Here is an 18,616-nt window from a genome sequence, read left to right on the forward strand (position 1 = left end):
TAATGATTAATGGACAAGTATTTGAGTGCCCGTGTGCGGGGTACCACGCTAAGGACAACACAACAGACCTCAGGATGGCTGTTTCACAAAATGGAATGGCGGCGTGTTTGACGAGGGAGGATTGTGGGGCCCAGCAGCACGAGATGAGGCTGCTCAAGGGCTTGGTGACAGATCATAATGGATTTTACAGGTTTTGTTAAATGATATGGACTTACTGGGGCGCCTGGGTAGCTCAGTCGGTTAAGTGATGCTTGATTTTGGCTCAGGTCATGATCTCGGGGTTGGGAGATGGAGCCTGCTTAAGATTCTCTCTCTCCCGCTACCCGCCTCCCCTCCACCGTACTCACTCTAGTTCTCTCTCTCTGTAAATAAATAAAGACTTTATTCTGAAGTCTCCAGAGAAGTTTTGGAAGGGAGTTAGGGTTGGAATCGTGCTTTTCTTGTAGTTCATTTCCTACTTAATTAGACATAGTGTGGCTGCTAGCCTGAAGGAGCACGGTTGGAGGCAGGCTCAGCTGGCGGAGTGGAGACGGAGAAGGGCCCGGGTCCACACGTATCTGGGAGTGACATCAACAGGTCAGTGGGATGCCACTGATTGGGTGTATGTTGCGGGAAAGAAGACATCAAGGAGGACTACTAGGTTTTTAACTTGGGTCCCCAGGTGGTGGAGGGACTGCCAACTGCCCTAAAGACTTTGTATATAATGACTCTACCACCCGGAGTGGGCAATGTTCTGTGAAATAAGAAAGCAAGCGGCTGTGTCAGATAGGATCATAGGAGGGGGGACAGGAAGCAATGTGTGCACGTGGGATCTAGTTCTGAGATCGCAGCCACAAAACAGAATCCTAAACGCTCAGCTGTCTCAGCACATACGCACTCAGATACTTTTCTTCTTCCAATGCACAGAATTCAATACTTCTGTGGCAAAGAGGGATGCTGGGCTATGCTCTTAGAGACGTGTTCACGTGTAAACAGTTGGCCTCCGGAGAAGGGCCTCTCTTGGTTGGGTAGAGAAGTGTGGGAGGAGGCTGATTTTGCTGCATGTGGGGGGAAGAAACAGGTATAGTTAGAGGAGAACCGGTACCGTTACCTGGCAAAGGACCCCGCAGTGGTAGGTCCCAAATGAATTACATCAGCGTGAGCTAACACACCTCGAGGGCGACAGGCGCTGTACCTGGCCACCCGCGTTCTATCATTTATCCCTATTCCACCACATTAAAAAACGGAGGCCTCGGGCCATGGCACTTGCCGGGGCATGCCCAGCTAATCAGTTAAAGAGGCCATATCGGATCGGAATCTGGCTGCCCGGGTCCCGGGATGAAGAAGCCTCTCTCCTGGACCAGCCACGATGAAGACGTCGCGAGGCAAAATTAACTCGCAGCCTTGCGCGTCTCATCCCGCGGGGAGGAGTCACTCCTGTGGCCCGGGCGGAGGTCATGGGCCTGGAGGGTGCGGCCCTGGCTGGCTTGGGCAAGGCCTTCCTCATCCCCCCCTGTCCCCCCACCCCGTCCCCCCTCCACCCACGCGGCGCCAGGTGGGGCCGGGGCCGGCAGCAGCCCTCCAAGGGGGACACCCTCAACTACTGATGAGGGTTCCACTCCGGTGAAGGTCGCAGGGCCTCGGCCGGCCCGGTTCTTGCAGTTGGTGTCTAAGTCACGCTGTCTGGCCGGGGCGCCCGTGCCCTCTCTCCCTCTGGGGCGGGCCCGCGACAAAGTGGGGTTTTGTCCCCTCGGACCAGAGCGGTGCTGCCCGCCCCTGCCACCTGCCCCGCCGGCCGGTGGACGGCCAGCGCCCCCGGGCTCCCCTGCCCCCCTCCTCCTCCTCCGCCGGCTCCTCCTCCCTCTCCAACCTTCAGGTAACCCCGAGGCTGGAGGCTCGGGTACCTGCCTTCCTCGCCCAGCGGCCGCTACAGCTTCGGGGCTGAAAGGAGGCCGGCGCCCCCCGCGCCCCCCGCGCCCCCGGCGCCCCGAGGCTGAGCGCGGCCGGCGGGAGCGTCCCGGCGGCCGACGACAGACTCACGAGCAGCCGCTTGTTGCTCCCGCTGCCGCGACGTGGGGAAGCGAAAATGAAATGGACTTTTCCGAGAAATGATGAAAGCGGCGCCGGGCGCCAATGAGCGGCCGCGGCGAACTTCCGCACCTCCCGGCCCGGCCGCTCGCGCCCTCCCTCCGCCTCCGCCTCCACCTCCCGGTTGCACAAGCTCGAAACAAACACTGGGGAGGAAGGGCGGAGGGAGGAGGGCGGAGGGGGGAGGCGAGGGAGGGAGGGAGGGAGGCAGGCGGGCAGGGAGGAGGGCGGGGGGTGGGGGGATTTCCAGCCTCAGCGCTTCGCAGTTTCCTCTCCTTGTTTTGCTTTCGATCTGGACTGTTCTCAGGCAAGCTGGGGAGTAACTTTTAGTTTTGCTCCTGCGATTATTCAACTGACGGGCTTTCATTTCCATTTCACACACCCTAGCAACACTTAAACCTTGCGGGATTGTATTGGTAGTGTGAAAAAGCACACTGAGAGGTAACATTTTTCAAATAATAGTTGTGACTGTGCGTGTGTGTTTTTCTCGAGGGCATGTTTGCTGAGCACTGGAGGGGATGTGTGTGTGTGTGTGTGTGTGTGTGTGTGCGCGCGTGTGTTGCGCGCGCGCGTGCTGATGGTTTGACACAGTCGCAGCCGGAAAATGCTGGGGGTTCATAAATATTAATACTGATTTTTGGAGGAGCAGTCGGCGCTCTGATGGATCGTCTGATGTTTAGGGGAAGCAGGTTCTGCTGCTGTTGCTGCTGCTGCTGGGGCTGCTGAGGCTGCTGGGGCTGCTGGGGCTGCTGAGGCTGCAAGGAGGAGGAGGAGGAGGAGGTCGGTGGAGGTTTAATTTCACTTTTGGATTTGCAGATGCGGAGAGGTGGCTCCATGGACACAGACCTGCTCTGTGTGATTCTGCGCCCCAGGTGTTGGGTGTGTGGGCGCAGGTCCGCCGGAGTCGGGCCTCCTTTTAAAACAAAATTCTCGTGTGCGCGCGCGTGTGTGTGTGTGTGTGTGTGTGTGTGTGTGCGCGTGTTTACAGACGCCGTCGCCGCCGGATCCGAAGGAGGGGAGCGGGGCTCGCGGTCTCCGGGCGGCTCCGCCGTGCGCCCCGCTGCCTGCGCCCCGCGCCCCGGGCCCCGGGCCGCGGCGAGGGGAAACTTGGTGGGGCGCCCCGCGGCGGGCCCGGGGCACGGTGGCGGGCGGCGGGCGGCGGGCGGCGGGCGCCAGCGGGGCCTGGCCGGCGCGCCCGGCTGCCCGGGAGCTGGGCCGCCGCCGCCGCCGCCGCCGCCGCCGCGGGGGGACGCCGCGCCCTCCTTCCCGCCGGCCGGCGCCCGGCCTGGCCCCGGGGCTTTGTCGCCGCGCTGGTCCCGGCGCGCGGGGGGCTCCGGCGGCGCGTCCCGGGAGGGCGCCGCGCCGAGGGGTCACCGCCCCGGCCGCGGCCTAGCGCCCGGCGCCGCCGGGTCCCCGCGGGCGCCCCCGGGCCGGCCTGGCGCGCTGGGCCCGACCCGCCTCGGCCGCGGCGCGGGCGCGGTAGGGGCGGGGAGCCTCCGGGGAGCGAGCGGCGCCCCGCTGGCAGGCGCGGGGGCGGGCGTCCCCCGGGGGTCCGCGGCGCGGGCGGGGCGGGGTGGGGACGCGAGTGCCCGCCCCGCGCCCTCCGACCCCGCTCTGGGCGCCGAGCGGCATTCGCCCGCCGGCCGAACGTGGTTGGTGCGCGGCCGCCACTTCCTCCCCGCCCCGCCGGCCCGGCCCGGCCACCGAGCGGGGCTCGCGGAGCCTCCGCAAGTTCGGGGGAGGAGGGGGGCTGCGGATGCGACCGGGTCCCCCCGCCAGGACGCGCCGGCCCCGGCCCCAGGTCCCGGTACGTTCGCCGCCCTTGCCCTGTTGCAGCGGGAGCGGGAGCGGGAGCGGGGAGCGGGAGCTGCGCCCCCTGGCACGGGCAGGCCGGGGCGCACTCCTCGGCAGCCCCGGAGGACAGTCTCTGCAACTTGGGGACATTTTGCCCGCCCCGTCCCTCCTCCGCCCCTCCCTCCAGTGCGGGCGGTGGGCAGTGCTCCGCGTGCAGGGTCGCGGAATCCCTAGACGCGGAGTGTCTCCAAAGCTGGAAAAGTGCGGGCGCTCCTGCGCCTCCTGCGCCCCCTGCGCCCCCCCCCGACCCCCCGGCCTCCCCTGTTGCAGTGGCTCGGTCTGCTTTTGATGAATGGCTGGGGAGGGTGGAGGATGGTTACATTTCCTGTTGTGGATTTTCAGGAATCACCGAGGCTGCTGTCGAGCCTGCAGTCACTTATTAGGGTTCAGACCGATTGCACACTGCGTGGGGGGCCGGGGGGGGGGCTAGGAGCGAGGGACTTGGTGCTCTCAGGGCAGGTGCAGCGAGGGGCCGCTGGCCGACGTGGTTCCGAGGGCGGGTGGTCTTGGATGCGCGCTCGCCTCCCAGCGCCTGGGGGCCCATCCCTGCCCCACTTCGGGGCGCCCAGCAGATCCAGGATCCGCCAGTTTCCCCAGCGCCCCGTCCTTCCTTTTTTGGAGGGGGCAGCGGTGGAAGTAGGAACCTAGAACGTCCTGGGAAAACTCGACTTTTCTAAGGAGACTTCAGACATGGAATATTGAGAAATGAAACAGGCATTTCTACGGGGGTAACCTTGGAACATCTATTGATTGATAGACGGCAAAGTCCGGAATTTCGCTGCAATTAGTGAACGATTGTAATTTATAACTCGGCCTGTTGTGTAAGAAGCAAGATTTTCGCCTCTTTAGATTCAGGAGTTCTGTGATGACTTGTAATCGCTTCCTAATATTAAACATTTATATACTTCGTCCTCAGGGAGTTGTCTTTTTTTTTTTTTTTCCTTTTGATCTTCGAAAGTAAAAGGTAATTTTGCATATTTCAGACTTGACTTACCTGTAAAAATGTCACCGGCATCAAAAGTGAGAGTTTGTAGTTGAATTGGAAGCAAATTATGGCAAAGTTATGGTTGTCCTTAAGTACTGACAGCTCTGTGAACTATGGCCCGGCTTTCCTGTGCCTTCTGAAAGACTTTATTAGGCAGATATTCCATATACCAAAGCCAGTTAATAAAGCTGTTAAGCTTACAACTAGTAGTGGAAGATTCGAGACTCTGGATACTTAACTTTTGGTGTGCATCCATTGCTTCAGGTTTGCAAGGACACTGTACTTTTATTCTTAGGATTATCAGATACGAGCTTGGTTGTTTCTAGAACATTTTCACACAATTTCCTTTTGATAGAGAGCAGAACTCTAAATGGGGTATCTGGGACATGGTTCTGTTTTGTGCTATATACCAAAAAGGGTGTAAAGCAGAGGAAGGACTTTATTTATTCATTTAATAAATATTCCTGGGACATTCACTCTGCACCCAGACACAGTGCTAGGCTCTGTGGGTTCTACTCGGAACAGGAAAACAACTTCCTTACCCTCTGGGGAAATTGTATTGTGGTCGGTGAGCTGATAATAGGCAACCGAAAGATAAAAAACAGTGATTACCTTCTGGGGTTACTTCTATGGAAGGTGATAATAATACTTAACTGCCTATCTGATAGGGTTGCTTTGGGGAACAGAGGAGAGACTGTGTAAGGGAGAAGGTTATAGAAGTTACAGCAGTCTACAAATGTGTAAGGCGTTAACTTTCAGAAATCTGTCATTATTATTAATGCGAAAAAGCCAGGAAATCAGGACTATGGATTGATCAGTGACTTTCTCTTACAGAATTTTCAGCAAAAAGGGATTTACTTCTTCTGAGAGTATTATGGATAACGGCAAGGAATTAAATACAGAATAGCTATTTTATGTAAAGCATCAAAGAATTTAACAGTGAAATATAATATTGTCAGTGAATTTTTTCTGTCAGAAGTTGGATGGTATCCATGGAGACCAAATGATATGGAAATAACAGTGATACCAATATACTTTCTGTGTGTGTGTGTGCAAGGATATATATATCTATATATCTGTATATTTATATAAATAAATCTTCTCAGGCTCAATGTCATTTAGTCTGAATTTTCTTACCATTGCTGCAGACTCTGTAATTCATTATCGTTATTACAGATAAGCTCCTAGCTGATGTTAGTATTTTGCTATAGCATCATTAAGGGGACTTCGTTCACTTTCATTTATTGACTGCTGTGTGGGCAGCACTGTGTATGTGAAAAAAAATAGTGTATTTTTATAAAATATAACATTTAAAAGTACGTAAGGTACTATAGGCAAATAATGTAAATTGCTGTGAAGTGTCAGTTTTATTAATAAAATCCGTTCTTTTTGTCTGTATGGGACACCAGGTTCTTCTCAGGTGGGATAGGAGGTCAGGGCTTTCTGCCCTTTTGCCCCAGACGTGCCCTGCTTTTGTCCTGAGTGTGATCAATGTCCGGTGCATAATGTTTGCCCCAGGCAGGGTTAAAGGGTGTTTCTCAAGGAGGTGCCTGGCCGGAAAGGAAGTGAGGAAGGTTGAATGAATCTTGATTTTTTTTTTTTCCCAACAAAGATTGATAAATTATATGTCGGTTCCAGATTTAAATGTGAAGCCAATATTTTGTATATACCAAGGGAAATACACGAGCAGCAAATTCAGCCCTCGGGCACCTGATGCCAAGCCATAGCTTGGGCTGCCTGCAGCAGGCCCCTAGTTGCCAGCATTTTACCTTCAAGCATCCTTTTTAAATGACCGCCCCCCCACACACACACAAGCTCCATCTTTTGAAAGACTGTCCCTGAAATATATTGTGTTTAGTTAGGAAGACTTCGATGCCTGTTTTTATTATTAGAATTGCATCAGACTTCTAGTCAGAACTCCTGATTGACCTGGGAGAAATAGCATCCTCAGGTCTGGTTGATCTCATTCCAGCCCAAAGTAGAGACACTTGACGTTTTGGACTCTGAGCAGCCCATTTTGGATAAACTCATAGTCTCCTTAGGCTTCCTGAGTTGGAAACTAGCCCAGGACTCCTGCTGGCCACAGTTAACTTTGGGAGCCAGGAATCCCAGGATATGAACCATTGTAGTTACCCAGGCGGTTATGTTATTGAATGAACACAAACACTGTACCTTTACATCATTAATTTATTAAATACTTGTTGACAACCAGCTATGTTCAAGGGGCATGAACTCAAGTGTCCAGAGGCCTGGAGTTGACTTTCAGCCCTTTCATTTACTCTCCCAATCACTTTTCCTTTTGGTACCTTGCTTTTCACATCTGTAAAATGGGGCTGCATCGTTCTGTTATGTATGGCGTATGGGGCTTATGTGGGTATCAAATCACCCCGGGGCGGGGGCGGCTTTGAGAAGCCATAAGGAACTTTTAGATTTAACACTGTCTACAACCTTTCTCTTGATTCTTTGACTCTTTCACGCAAAGAACCGCCAGCCCCACCCCCATAGCAAGGCTCTGATCCCCACCAGGCATCCCGGATCCCCATTTCGCAGATGTGTGGGCCAGAGCAAAGGTGGAGAACCACTGAATCAAGGATCTCTTCTCAGGGCCAGATCTTTTATTTTTCCGTTGTCCCAGAGGCCATGCTATGCAGACCTGTTTTCTACATTTTAGTTTTCCACATTTTAGATGGGGCTTTGGATAGGGAATCCGTGGTCACTCTCAGTTGGTTCTGCTCGTGTTGACCTTGCTTGTCATACAAAACTGGTATTAGTGTTATGATTGTGCTGCTTTGGATTTTCCATTCTGAAGAGGCATGAAGGACTTTGTTTTATGTGTATGTCTCTTGGTCTAGGAAGGCCATAAAGAGTTATGGGTTTGTTTCTATTTCAGCTCCTAGTCCCCTCTATCAGTGTAGTATTCATCTTCAATAAACAAGAGAAAACTGGAGTCTAGCAAGAATGTCTCCTATGCCTCACACTCTATGTGCATGCCTCATTGTCCCTATTTTTATGAGAAACAAGGCTTGTGCGATTCCTTCTGATGGAGGATTCTGAGCATGTGTATCTCCAGGGCAAGGTCAATGTAGTTCAACAAAATAATTTAGGATTTTGTGTGATAAAGTTCTGTCTAATTTTCATTAAACCAATATTTTGGGGAGTTAAGTACTTGCTGTGTAATTTTCATAAATAATTTCTTTTCAGGCAAACTTAGCAATCTGTTGCTATTCTCACACACCCAGTGTGATTGAGGGAAAGACGAACTTCCAATTTAATTTGTTCCTATTGAGCTTATAAATGTCAGGTTTGTGTGTAGGATCCAAAGAACTGTTTTGTAGATAGAGTACACAGTCCTGACCCCATCATCCTAGACTCATACTGCCTTTTCCCATTTCTCGAGGTTTACATTTTGAGTGAGAAGGCACTGCATACAAATTGCTTTGTTTCCCAAGCAATATCTAATATGTTATTTTTTGAAGAGAGTCTTTTTTTTTGTTGTTCTCTTTACCCTAGAATTATTGAACAGGACAAGAAGAGTTAGAGTGGTGAGGAGAGTGTCCTAGCACCTGGATAGGGTGTTAGTGGGTGCCCGGATGGCTGGGATAGCAGTGGGAGGGCATTGGAAGGTGACACTTTTGGGGAGGGGTGAGATGATGAAACAAGAATATGGTGTAGGGTGGGATAGTGCCTCCTGAATTTTTGAGTGGGAGAGCGAGAAAAGAGGGAATCAGGCAGGTGGATTTTCTGTGTCGTTACAGATATCACTGAAGGAGTTTCGGGGTGGCAAGGAGAAGGTCGGCAGTTAGTGGATAGTAACTCAAGGACAAGTTGAAATACCAGAGGACCCTCCCCATCCGACTTTGGAATTAATAATCCTTTTTATCCTTTGGGGGGTAAAGTCTGATGGGAAGACTGCTAGGCATCAGCTGGCTTTTGGGCAAGTGAACAGGCCGTGGTGGGTAGTTATCACTTGGACGTGGTGCTGGAGCTGCGGTTACAAGAATTCATACCCCCCTCGAGACCTCAGACTCAGTCCACAGTTGCCTTTGGAGGCAACCATGGGCCCTGAGAGGAAGATCCCTGATGATACAAATTTTTAGAAATATTGTAACTGCCTTCTTAGGCCAAGGCTGGTCTTCCTAGCTGCTGTTTTATTTTTGTCAGACTGTAGGAGGTGACTGGGAACCAGGAAAACAGATTGGGCCCATCCCGTGTTTCCCTAAAGAACAGGTGGCACCAGTTAAGGCTGAACTCTAAATGCTGTTCCTGGGGACTGTAGGTCACTGACGTTGAAACTGAGCACTCGGTGTTGCAGTTGGGATTGTATGTTGAAATAAACCTTCTGGAATTCAATTTGGTGCTATAGACTTAAAGTCTTGAAAATGTTAAACTCTGTTCCAGTAATTCCACTTCTAGGAACGTACCCATATGAAGTAACCAGAGATGGGACAAAGATTTATGTGCGAGGATGTTTATTGAATTAGGTTTTGTAAGAGTGAAAATTTGGAAACAGTTGAAATACCCGCAGTGGGAACACGTTTACGTGAATTCTGGTACAGCCAGACGATGAGGATAGCTAGCTTATAAAATTCATGCTTTTGCATCTAATGATGGAAAAGTGCTTGTGATACATGTTGAGTGGAGAAAAAGAGGTCCTTAATTGTGGCCTTATTTTGAAAATGTATGTGTGTTCATATATTTCCATTATTAAAGAAAAAGCTGGCAGAAAATATTTGGATGGTGGGATTGAGGCTGCTTGGCTCCCCCCACCCCGAAACACTTGTATTTTCCAAATTAATGTAGCAGTACAGTTGCTTTTATAACCTAAAAATACCCTCAAGATGACTCTGAAGCGTCCCCTCTGACCTCACCTCTGATAAATGTAAGATGAGAACGTTGCTGAGGAGGGTGCTGTACCTGGATGTGGCCATTCTTCTTCTTCTTTTTTTTTTTTAGTGGGCTCCACACCCAAGCATGGAGCTCAATGCAGGGCTTGAACTCGCAACCTTGAGATCAAGACCTGAGCTGAAATCAAGAGTCAGATGCTTAATGATTGAGCCACCCAGGCATGCTTGGATGTGGCCATTCTTGAGTTCTTTCTGCCTTGATGTATGGAGCCAGGCTCTAGAATCTGGGCTTCCCCCCCAGCTGGTGCTAACAGATGCTCTTGTCCCAGTTCAGCTCTTGCCTCTTCCTTGGTGATGGTGGGATATGCTGTCTTGTCAAACATTGTGTGGCAGGGTCACAGATGTTACCCCACTTGATCGGTACATCTTTATGTACGGGATTACCGCAGAAACAAGATACTGTGGTAGGAAAGAAGAATTTATCATCCATCATCACGGCCAGGTCAACAGCCTGAGTAATGTGGTGATGGTCACCCATTCCCAGACCCTCAGGAGACGCTGTGAAAACAGGTGGAACGTGGGTGTGGGCAATACAATCTGTCGGTGACGTCAGAGCAACCCAAGGGAGAAACAGAGAAGGAAAAAAATAAAACCCCACCTTTGCTCCTGTGACAGTGGATGGAAAGGATCCAGGGTTCTCATCCAGCCCTTGGGATTGTGAGGCTTTTTCTAGGGGTGTTCCTGAGACCTGGGCCTCATTCCTTTTGAACCGTCCATGTTAGAGACAGGTCTTCCTGGCACTCTGGGAACCAACCCAGGGCCCTGGTCCTGGCTGTAACCAGTTGGCCCTCTTGAGGGGAGAGGAGTAAAATTACCCTCTTGGATCAGAGCAGTTAATTTAGACAAATGGCCACCGATCCAATTCTCCTGGCATGTTGAAGAACAAAATGTTTCTAGGGGAAGTGAATGCTGACGTTCCCCCTCTTTATGTCATAGACATTCTCTATATTGCATACATTTCTGGGTCTCGGGTGGGTCAGGTGTCTCAAGGGAGCCCTGAGAAATCTACAGAGTTTTTATTTCCTCACACAACAGCCTTTATTGGAGACTGACTTAGTGTGACTCCATCAAGAATGTGGCCCAAGATTTTTCACAACTACAGAAACCTCCAGATACCTGACTTGTAACTGAAAAAAAAAAAAGTAGCATAGTTTTCATCCCTTTATAGATACTGGAGACATTTTTGGGTTGTTACGAGCTGGTATTGGTTATAACCATTACCAGTTCAGAAGAGGAGCACCAAAGCATGGCTTAAAAAAAAAAAAAATAGTATTGATTAGGACAATACTGCCCAATAGAAATAGAACATAAGCCACAGGCATAATTTTTAATTTTCTAGTAGCCACGTTAGGAATGTAAAAAGAAAGGGAAATTAATTTTAATATTTTATTTAGCTCAATATGTCCAAAATACTATCTTTGAACATGTGATTCATATAAAAGTATTAATGAGATCTTTTACGTTCTTTTTTCATACCGAATCTGCAAGATCTAATGTGTCTCTTATACCTATAGGACGTCTTATACCTATAGGACATCTGAATCCGCCTGGCCCTATTTCCAGAGTGTAGTGGCCACATGTGGCTGCCATGCGAGGTGTGGTGCAGAATGAGGACATGAAGCAAGGCTTGAAGAGAAGTATGGGGAAAAGTTATAATCCAATGACTAAAGCTAACAGGACTGAGGGAAAGTAGATTTGAGCAGTCCTTTTGGTGATGCAATCATTCGGTGATAACTGCATGCACCTCCCTGCCTCCCCAAACAAACCCCACTGATCTCTTCAGCCTGAGATAACAAAATGCTTTGAATTTCTTTAAAAGCAACCCCTTGTGTGTGCCATTCCTTTGATAATCAGCCTCAAACATCTTGAATCTTCTCTAGCCCCTTGACCTGTTCAGAAAATTGTTGATTCCTTGGGTTTTTCCATTTGTAACACCTACGTGGCAAGTTATTTGTGAGGGAGGATCCTGTTGTATTTCTTTGCATTCCCCACCAGTACTTGAAGCGCAGTAAGAACTAGATAAACATTTGTTGATTTGATTTTTAGCCCCGAAGCAAAGGTTAGCTCAGAAGGCTGAATTCTAGTTTGCGATGGATGGCACAGGTCTGCTTTGTGTTAGAAAGCTAATGGTATAGGTACTGAGCACATTAGCATTGAGATTTGTCGCTTTGCATTAGGATTTGTCACTTTGAATTAGGGGTTCAACATCCAGAAGGCGAAAACCCACTTTTTTCTTCTCCTTTGTACGTAGTAAAACAATCTTACCAGCCCCTTTTCTTTAACATTTAAGTTCCAATGAGCATACTAATACTTTGCTGAACATATAAATAAGCTATACTCACCGGTAAACTGAAGATAGGTGCTTGGGATCTGCGACTTTCTTGGTGGGTTAGTTATGACAATCACTTTATTATTAACACACACTTAGCTATAACGGGTATGCGGTGGAATTCTTTTAAAATCAAGTACGGTATTTTACAGTTGCCTTCATTTGTCCCCTTTGACTATAATTGTTGGGGTGAAGCAACAGACTTCTCCACAGAGCCAAGGCAATTTATTTTTACTGAAGCCTACCTAAGAACTGCTTAGGTAGCTTTTCTCCGCAAGATTAAATACGACCTTCACTGAATCATGTTAGCAGGGCCAGCAGCTAGAAAAATAAAGACTAAACCAAACCTTCAGCAAAGAAATTCCCAGCTGCTCAGTGGGTCAGAGCTTTCCTGATTGCTTTCTACCAATGAAAACACTGTAGATTAGTTTTAAGTGAATTCTAGTAGGTTTGGGGATTTGCAACTGACAGAAGAACAGGAAAGTATAATCTCACTTTAAAATAGTAATCCTGAAGGTAAATCTTTATTGACTCTTTTTGGGGAATGGTGGGGATTTTGTTCATATGGGAAAACTTAACTCATGTGCACCGTTTAGCTGACCTTGAAAGTTAAGTTCCCCAGGGTAGAATAGAATGGAGCAGAGAAGTCAGACATGTGGTTCTCACCCCAAGAGGACACTGTGGACTTGTGGGGTGTTCTGGGTACTCCCAGGGACCCACACAGATGGCCCTGCGCCCCTTCCTTCTCTCCGTTATAAAATGAAAGTAGAAATGGGGGAGCCTGCAAAGGAGGCCCCCGTAGGGAGTGTGGATAGAAAACTGCAGGTTTCTGTTGGGTGTGGTCATGTTGGGTGATTCGAGAAGTCAGGGTGAATTCAAAATACTACAGGGGGGGGGATCTGCCTCTCTGACAGGTGCTTTTCATACATTAAGACTGAAAAAATTTTTGAAAAAATTTCTTTAAGGTCAGGCTGCAGTTTGGGTTGAGATGAATCATTCAGCTGGAACAGTCGACTATTTTGATCATTCATTCGTTCAGTTACGGATTTTTACAGGTATTTACTCGGTGCTAGCTCTATGTAGAGAGAGGTACAAAAAGGTGAAAAAGTGATAAGCTTGGATTTGAGTTAGCTAGGTAGAGGGTCTCCGCTCCTAGCTACAAGGATAGGACTGTCAGGATGTCACTACTTTTAACAGCTAGATAAAACAGAATCAAGCAGTTGAGCAACTAAGATCCCACTTCTGGAAGTACTGTTAGATATGTGTGAATCCCCTCTGCAGGTCTTCATGGGCCCCATGGCGTTGTCTCAGAGCATAGACAAAGCTACAGTGCTAATATGACACGTTTTTGGCCTGGGTGTATACATTTTAATTATTAAAAGACAGATTCTTTTCTTTTTCTTAAAGACTCATTCATTCATTCATTCATTCATTCATTCATTCATTCATTCCTGAGACACAGAGAGGCAGAGGGAGAAGCAGGCTCCCTACAGGGAACCTGATGTGGGACTCGATCCCAGGACCCTGGGATCACGCCCTGAGCCGAAGGCAGATGCTCAACCCCTGAGCCACCCTGGGGTCCCCTAAAAGATAGATTCTTAATAAATTATATAATAGGCATAAAACAGCATATTGCTTTGTCCTCACTGTTGTTTTTGTACAATTCTCCCACACTGAGTCTGGTGTGTAGAATTCAACTGTTGTAGCCTTTATCATTCAGGAAAAACCAGGGGGGTAAGTCCTGATGGCTATCTCCTCTCTCTCCTTCCCGTTCACTCAAGGTAGGCACTGTATCTAGCTGTGCTGCTAATAAATTTTACTGCTCTGATCCCTCCCCCCAGGTTGAGGCTAGGAGAATCCAGCCCTTTGCATGTCCGGGAGAGGCCTTCTCCTCACTTGGTTTGAGGTATCATCACCATGAACAGGAAATTGGCCCTTATTTCATTTTGAACATCCTCGTTTTCCCCTCTTTTTCTCTCATTCTTTGTGTGTGTGCATGTGTACGTGTGCGTGCGTGCACGGGTGTGCACATACACATGCACACATGCGTTCGTACACACGCATGCACACACACACGCATTTGGCTAGCAAATACTTCAAGTTGCCTGGAATCAAAGAATAACCATCATCCATGACGGGACTAAGGAAACAGTGGAGCAAGCAATGAATTCATAAACGCCTGTCTCATTTTTTTTTTAATTCTGGTAAAAGTTACATAACATAAAATTTACCGGGATAAACATCTTTAGGTGTATAATCTGGTGGGGTTAAGCATGTTTACCATGCTGTGCAACCATCACCACCATCCACCCCAGAACTTACTTCTCATCTCAAACTAAACCCTGTACCTAATCAGCTGTAACCCCACTGGCCCAAGCCCTGGCAACATTCTACTTCCTATGAATTTAATTACTCTCACTTCATATAAATGGAATCATACAGTATTTGTGTCTTTGTATCTGTTTTTTTTTCACCTCCCAGAATGCTTTCCATGTTCATCGTATTGTAGCAGGTTGCCAGAACTTCTTGTGTTTTTAAGACCGAATAATATTCCCACATGTTGTTTGTCCATTCATCTGTTGATAGGTCACTTGGTTTATTATTACCGTCCAGCTTTGTGACTAATGCTGCTGTGATCATTGGTGCAAAAAGCCTCAGTTTGAGTTCCTGCCTCCCATTCTTTCAATCCAGTGGGTCACATGGTAATTCCACGTTTTAACACTACCAAACTTTTCCACAGTGGCTGTACCATTTTGCATCCTAGTAACACGTGAGGGTTCCAGTTTCTCCACATCCTGGCCACCATTTGTTGTTTTCTGTTTTTCAGGGTTTTTTTTTTTTGTTGTTGTTTTTTGATACTAGGCCTCCTAAAGGCTGTGAAGTAGTATCTCATTGTGCTTTTCTTTTTTAAACGATTTTATTTATTTATTTATTTGAGAGACAGAGAGCTAGGGAGAGAAGGAATAGTGGGGAGGGGCAGAGAGAGAGGGAGAAGCAGGCTCCCTGCTCAGCCCCAGGCCCCTGGGATCGTGACCTGAGCCAAAGGCAGACCCTTAACCGATGGCGCCAGCCAGGCGCCCCTCTCCTTGTGCTTTTGATTTGCATTTTTCTAATACCTGGTGATGGTGAGCATCTTTTCTTGTGCTTCTTGGCCATTTGTATATTGCCTTGGGAGAAATGTCTATTCAAATCTTTGCCCGTTTTTTTATTTTTATTTTTTTTATTTGGTTGTTTGGGTTTTTTTTTGTTGCTGAGTTGTAGGGTTATGTCATTCTTTTTTGTGGATTCCAAGATGACATGCTAGGTGGCCTGAAAAGCTAGCAAGGATCCCATTCCCCCATTATAGTATGTGTAGCATGTGGCACAAAATCATTTAAAAACTTTTGTGATGTTGTAAAGCTGATAAAGCACACGTTGAAGAATTAAATGACATTGCATGAAGTAAATCAAGGTGCATTGGTAAACAGGAATTCAGATAAAAGTATTTAATCTTCTCATAGAATACTAGAATTGGGAGTTTCCTTAGAGATTATACTGCTTCTTCAGTTTTTTAGCTGGAGAAATCAAATGACCTGTCCAGGATCTTGTGACCAAATGAAGTACTCAGTATGCCTTGTTGAACTCTGTAGTAAAGAATTAAGTTTTTTTTTTGTGTTGCATTTAGCATTTTAAAATTTCCAGGAAGAAAAAATGCATAGCAGTCCTTGAATATGGTAATGAATTAATTGCAGTGGCTGCTCCTGTGGTGCTCATGAAAAAGACCCTCAGGTTCATCCCCATTGTGTTAGGATAAAAGTGAGTAAAAGCAACCTTAAAATAACACTTGGGGCATGAGAATTTAAAGGTCATATATCCAGTCATGGTTTAATACTACTACTTGTGTGGATGAAAACAAATTTATTGCTGTAATAACAGATCTGTAAAGTAAAATGAAAGCATTTGTGTGTTTATTCTGAATTATCGACCAAATGAGGAGGCATTTATCTGTTCTCATGAGAGCAACAGGAGATGAGGAAATTCAGTGAAATATCACAAATGCACAGTAGCAAATTTATCGTTGGTTTGCTTTGATGTTGTGCTCAAATTTTTCACGTCATTCGATCCTTTTGCAGAGTGGGTCTTTATTAAATCACACAGCCTGGCAAGATGACATATGGATTCTAACTGGGGATGCGTTGTGAAAAACTGGGAAGGAGATCCATAATGTCTCTGACATAAGGTGGAGGGGGGAAATTAATGTTCCCTTCAGGTTTGGGGCTCAGGCTTTTTTTAAAAAGCCCTCAAAATTCACCTTAGGTACTATGAAAACAAATAGGATCATGATGAAATTAAGTTGAAGACTCCTTTCTGCAAGCACATAGTTTAAATGAAACTCTCAGGAGAGGGGCACCTGGATGGCTCAGTGGTTGAGCATCTGCCTTCAGCTCAGGTCATGATCCCGGGGTCCTGGGATCGAGTCCCACTTCGGGCTCCCCCCAGGGAGCCTGCTTTTCCCTCTGCCTATGTCTCTGCCTCTCTCTCTGTGTCTCTCAGGAATAAATACATAAAAATCTTTAAAAAAAAAGGGGGGGGGAAGAAACTCTCAGGAGAATTAATGCCTTCAAAAGACATTTTTGAACCCGTGTGTGTGAAGCCTGGTGCTGTGGAGATGTAACGTTGACAATTTGATGTTCTCAAAGAGCTTATCATTTACTTAGAGAGACAAGCAGTAGATAACCATCTGTCATAACAAAGAGTGAAATGTGTACTTAATAAAAGCACAGCAAGCAAAAGGACCTGTGTCTTTGCCCAGAGAAATGGGGTGTGCTTCACCACAGATTTCCCACCTACTAGCAGGAGGATGGCGGTGTCAGCTGGTGGCAAATGGAGGAGCGGGGCAGGGTGTCTGTGGTGGGAAAGTACAGCAAGAGCAAAGGCAGGCCGAGCCGAAGACCCCTTGTGCTCTTGGTGCGTGTAGAGTTGTCTGGTGTGGCAGGAGCAGATGGATCATGGGAGGGACAGGGTCAGCCCGGGTGAGCACAGCTACCTCAAGGCATGTGGCCCTGTGTTTCCCAATAAGGAAGGACTTGGTTTTGAGCACAGAGCAAGTTTTCTGGGCAGGGGCGTGGGGTGGTGGTTGAGGGGGGAGCTGATTGAGGCTTTGGAATGTTTTCTCCTTACATTTTAGAAAGTGCTAGATAATAACTGCTGGCTGGCCGGGTCCGGAAGAGCTGTGAGGAGATGTAAGAGCATGTGCGTTCTTCGTTCTGACACGTGATGAGCGTTGCAGAAAGGACTGGATTGTGCTTTTGATGATAACCAGGCCTGCCTTTGAGGTGCTTTCATGTGTTCCTAAGAGCAAGTAATGCACAGGTATGAAAACACATTTTTTAAAGATTGTATTTATTCATGAGAGACCCAGAGAGAGAGAGAGAGAGAGAGGCAGAGACACAGGCAGAGGGAGAAGCAGGCTCCATGCAGGGAACCTAATGTGGGATTCGATTCTGGGTCTCCGGGATCATGCCCTGGGCCGAAGGCAGACGCTCAACCGCTGAGCCACCCAGGTGTTCCAAAATATTTATTTGTGCTTTCTCTTGTTTGTTTTGATCTGGTTTATAAAGAGAGTGATGAACATGTTTACAGTGGATGGTTGTCCTTAATACGGATGCGAGCATAACTTAGAGAACCATGAGAATGGTTGGCAGGGTGCCCCAAAACCATGTGTTAGCACAGCAGAAGTTTTCAGGCCAGGGTGTCCTGTTGGCTTAAAGAGTGATGGGGATCTCGCTCTCCCCTCAGGAGTGACATTGGCTGTTGGGTTAGGAGGCTCCTCCCTGCCCAGGCATGAGGTCAGCTTGCTCACATTCCCTGAGTATGCCTATGGAAGGACATGGAAGGGCTGGTTCATGGATCCTTAGGGTCAAGCCTAAACTACAGGGACTCGGGAAGCGCAGAGGAACCTGGTTAGGTGGGCTGCACCACGTTGAGCCTCCTTCCCATGTGCATTCCCTCAGCATGACTGAAGTCAAAATGGCACCCTCATCAGGGGTGGAGGCCGTGTTGGCCTGGTTGACTGGCTCCCTTGATAGCAGATCATGGGTATTTGCTGGGCTCTCCACTTCATTGTAGGGATAAAGTTTGAAGATCTTATTCAAAGGCCCTAGGTTTTTCTGGGTTCGATGACAATATATCACATTCTACATCTATTATTAATGGCTGCCTTCTCGACTCCGCTGATACATTTTGGAGTACTGTCATGTGTTTCTCAGGGCTCAGCAAAATGACTTTCCCGTACCCAATACTCGATAAGTCTTGGTTGCGCTAAATTGTAATGATTGACCTAGTTCTCCGTTTGTGATTTCCTGTCCAGACATGGGCCCATCTGTGGTACCTTAGAGCTAATAGGACCCATGTGCTGTGTTGCCCAGTAAGGAACAGGACCAGATGGCAGGTGGAAAGCACATCAGCCATGTTTGCATGTGCCTTGGGGTGTATCGG

General features: G+C 48.2%; 1 protein-coding gene across 7 annotated transcripts in view; it reads left to right on the forward strand.

Annotated features, from left to right (window-relative positions):
- The first annotated feature begins 2,326 nt into the window (after positions 1–2,326).
- The window catches only part of IRF2 (interferon regulatory factor 2), a 78,843-nt gene continuing 62,553 nt past the window's right edge, over positions 2,327–18,616 (forward strand). For 2 of the 7 annotated variants that reach the window (XM_055315664.1, XM_055315665.1), the window contains exons 1-2: positions 13,764–14,841; positions 17,307–17,491. Coding sequence is in view for 2 of the 7 variants with exons in the window: in XM_055315661.1 (XP_055171636.1) it covers positions 3,824–3,874 (51 nt within the window). In the remaining 5 variants the exon portion in view is untranslated. Of the gene's footprint in view, positions 2,509–2,641; positions 2,848–3,655; positions 3,875–13,763; positions 14,842–17,306; positions 17,492–18,616 lie in introns of those variants that run through there. The other 5 variants (XM_055315663.1, XM_055315667.1, XM_055315661.1 and 2 more) reach the window with 5 other exon arrangements.

This window comes from Nyctereutes procyonoides, unplaced genomic scaffold (assembly GCF_905146905.1).
Source record: "Nyctereutes procyonoides isolate TBG_1078 unplaced genomic scaffold, NYPRO_anot_genome, whole genome shotgun sequence".
In the NCBI taxonomy this organism is placed as follows: domain Eukaryota; kingdom Metazoa; phylum Chordata; class Mammalia; order Carnivora; family Canidae; genus Nyctereutes; species Nyctereutes procyonoides.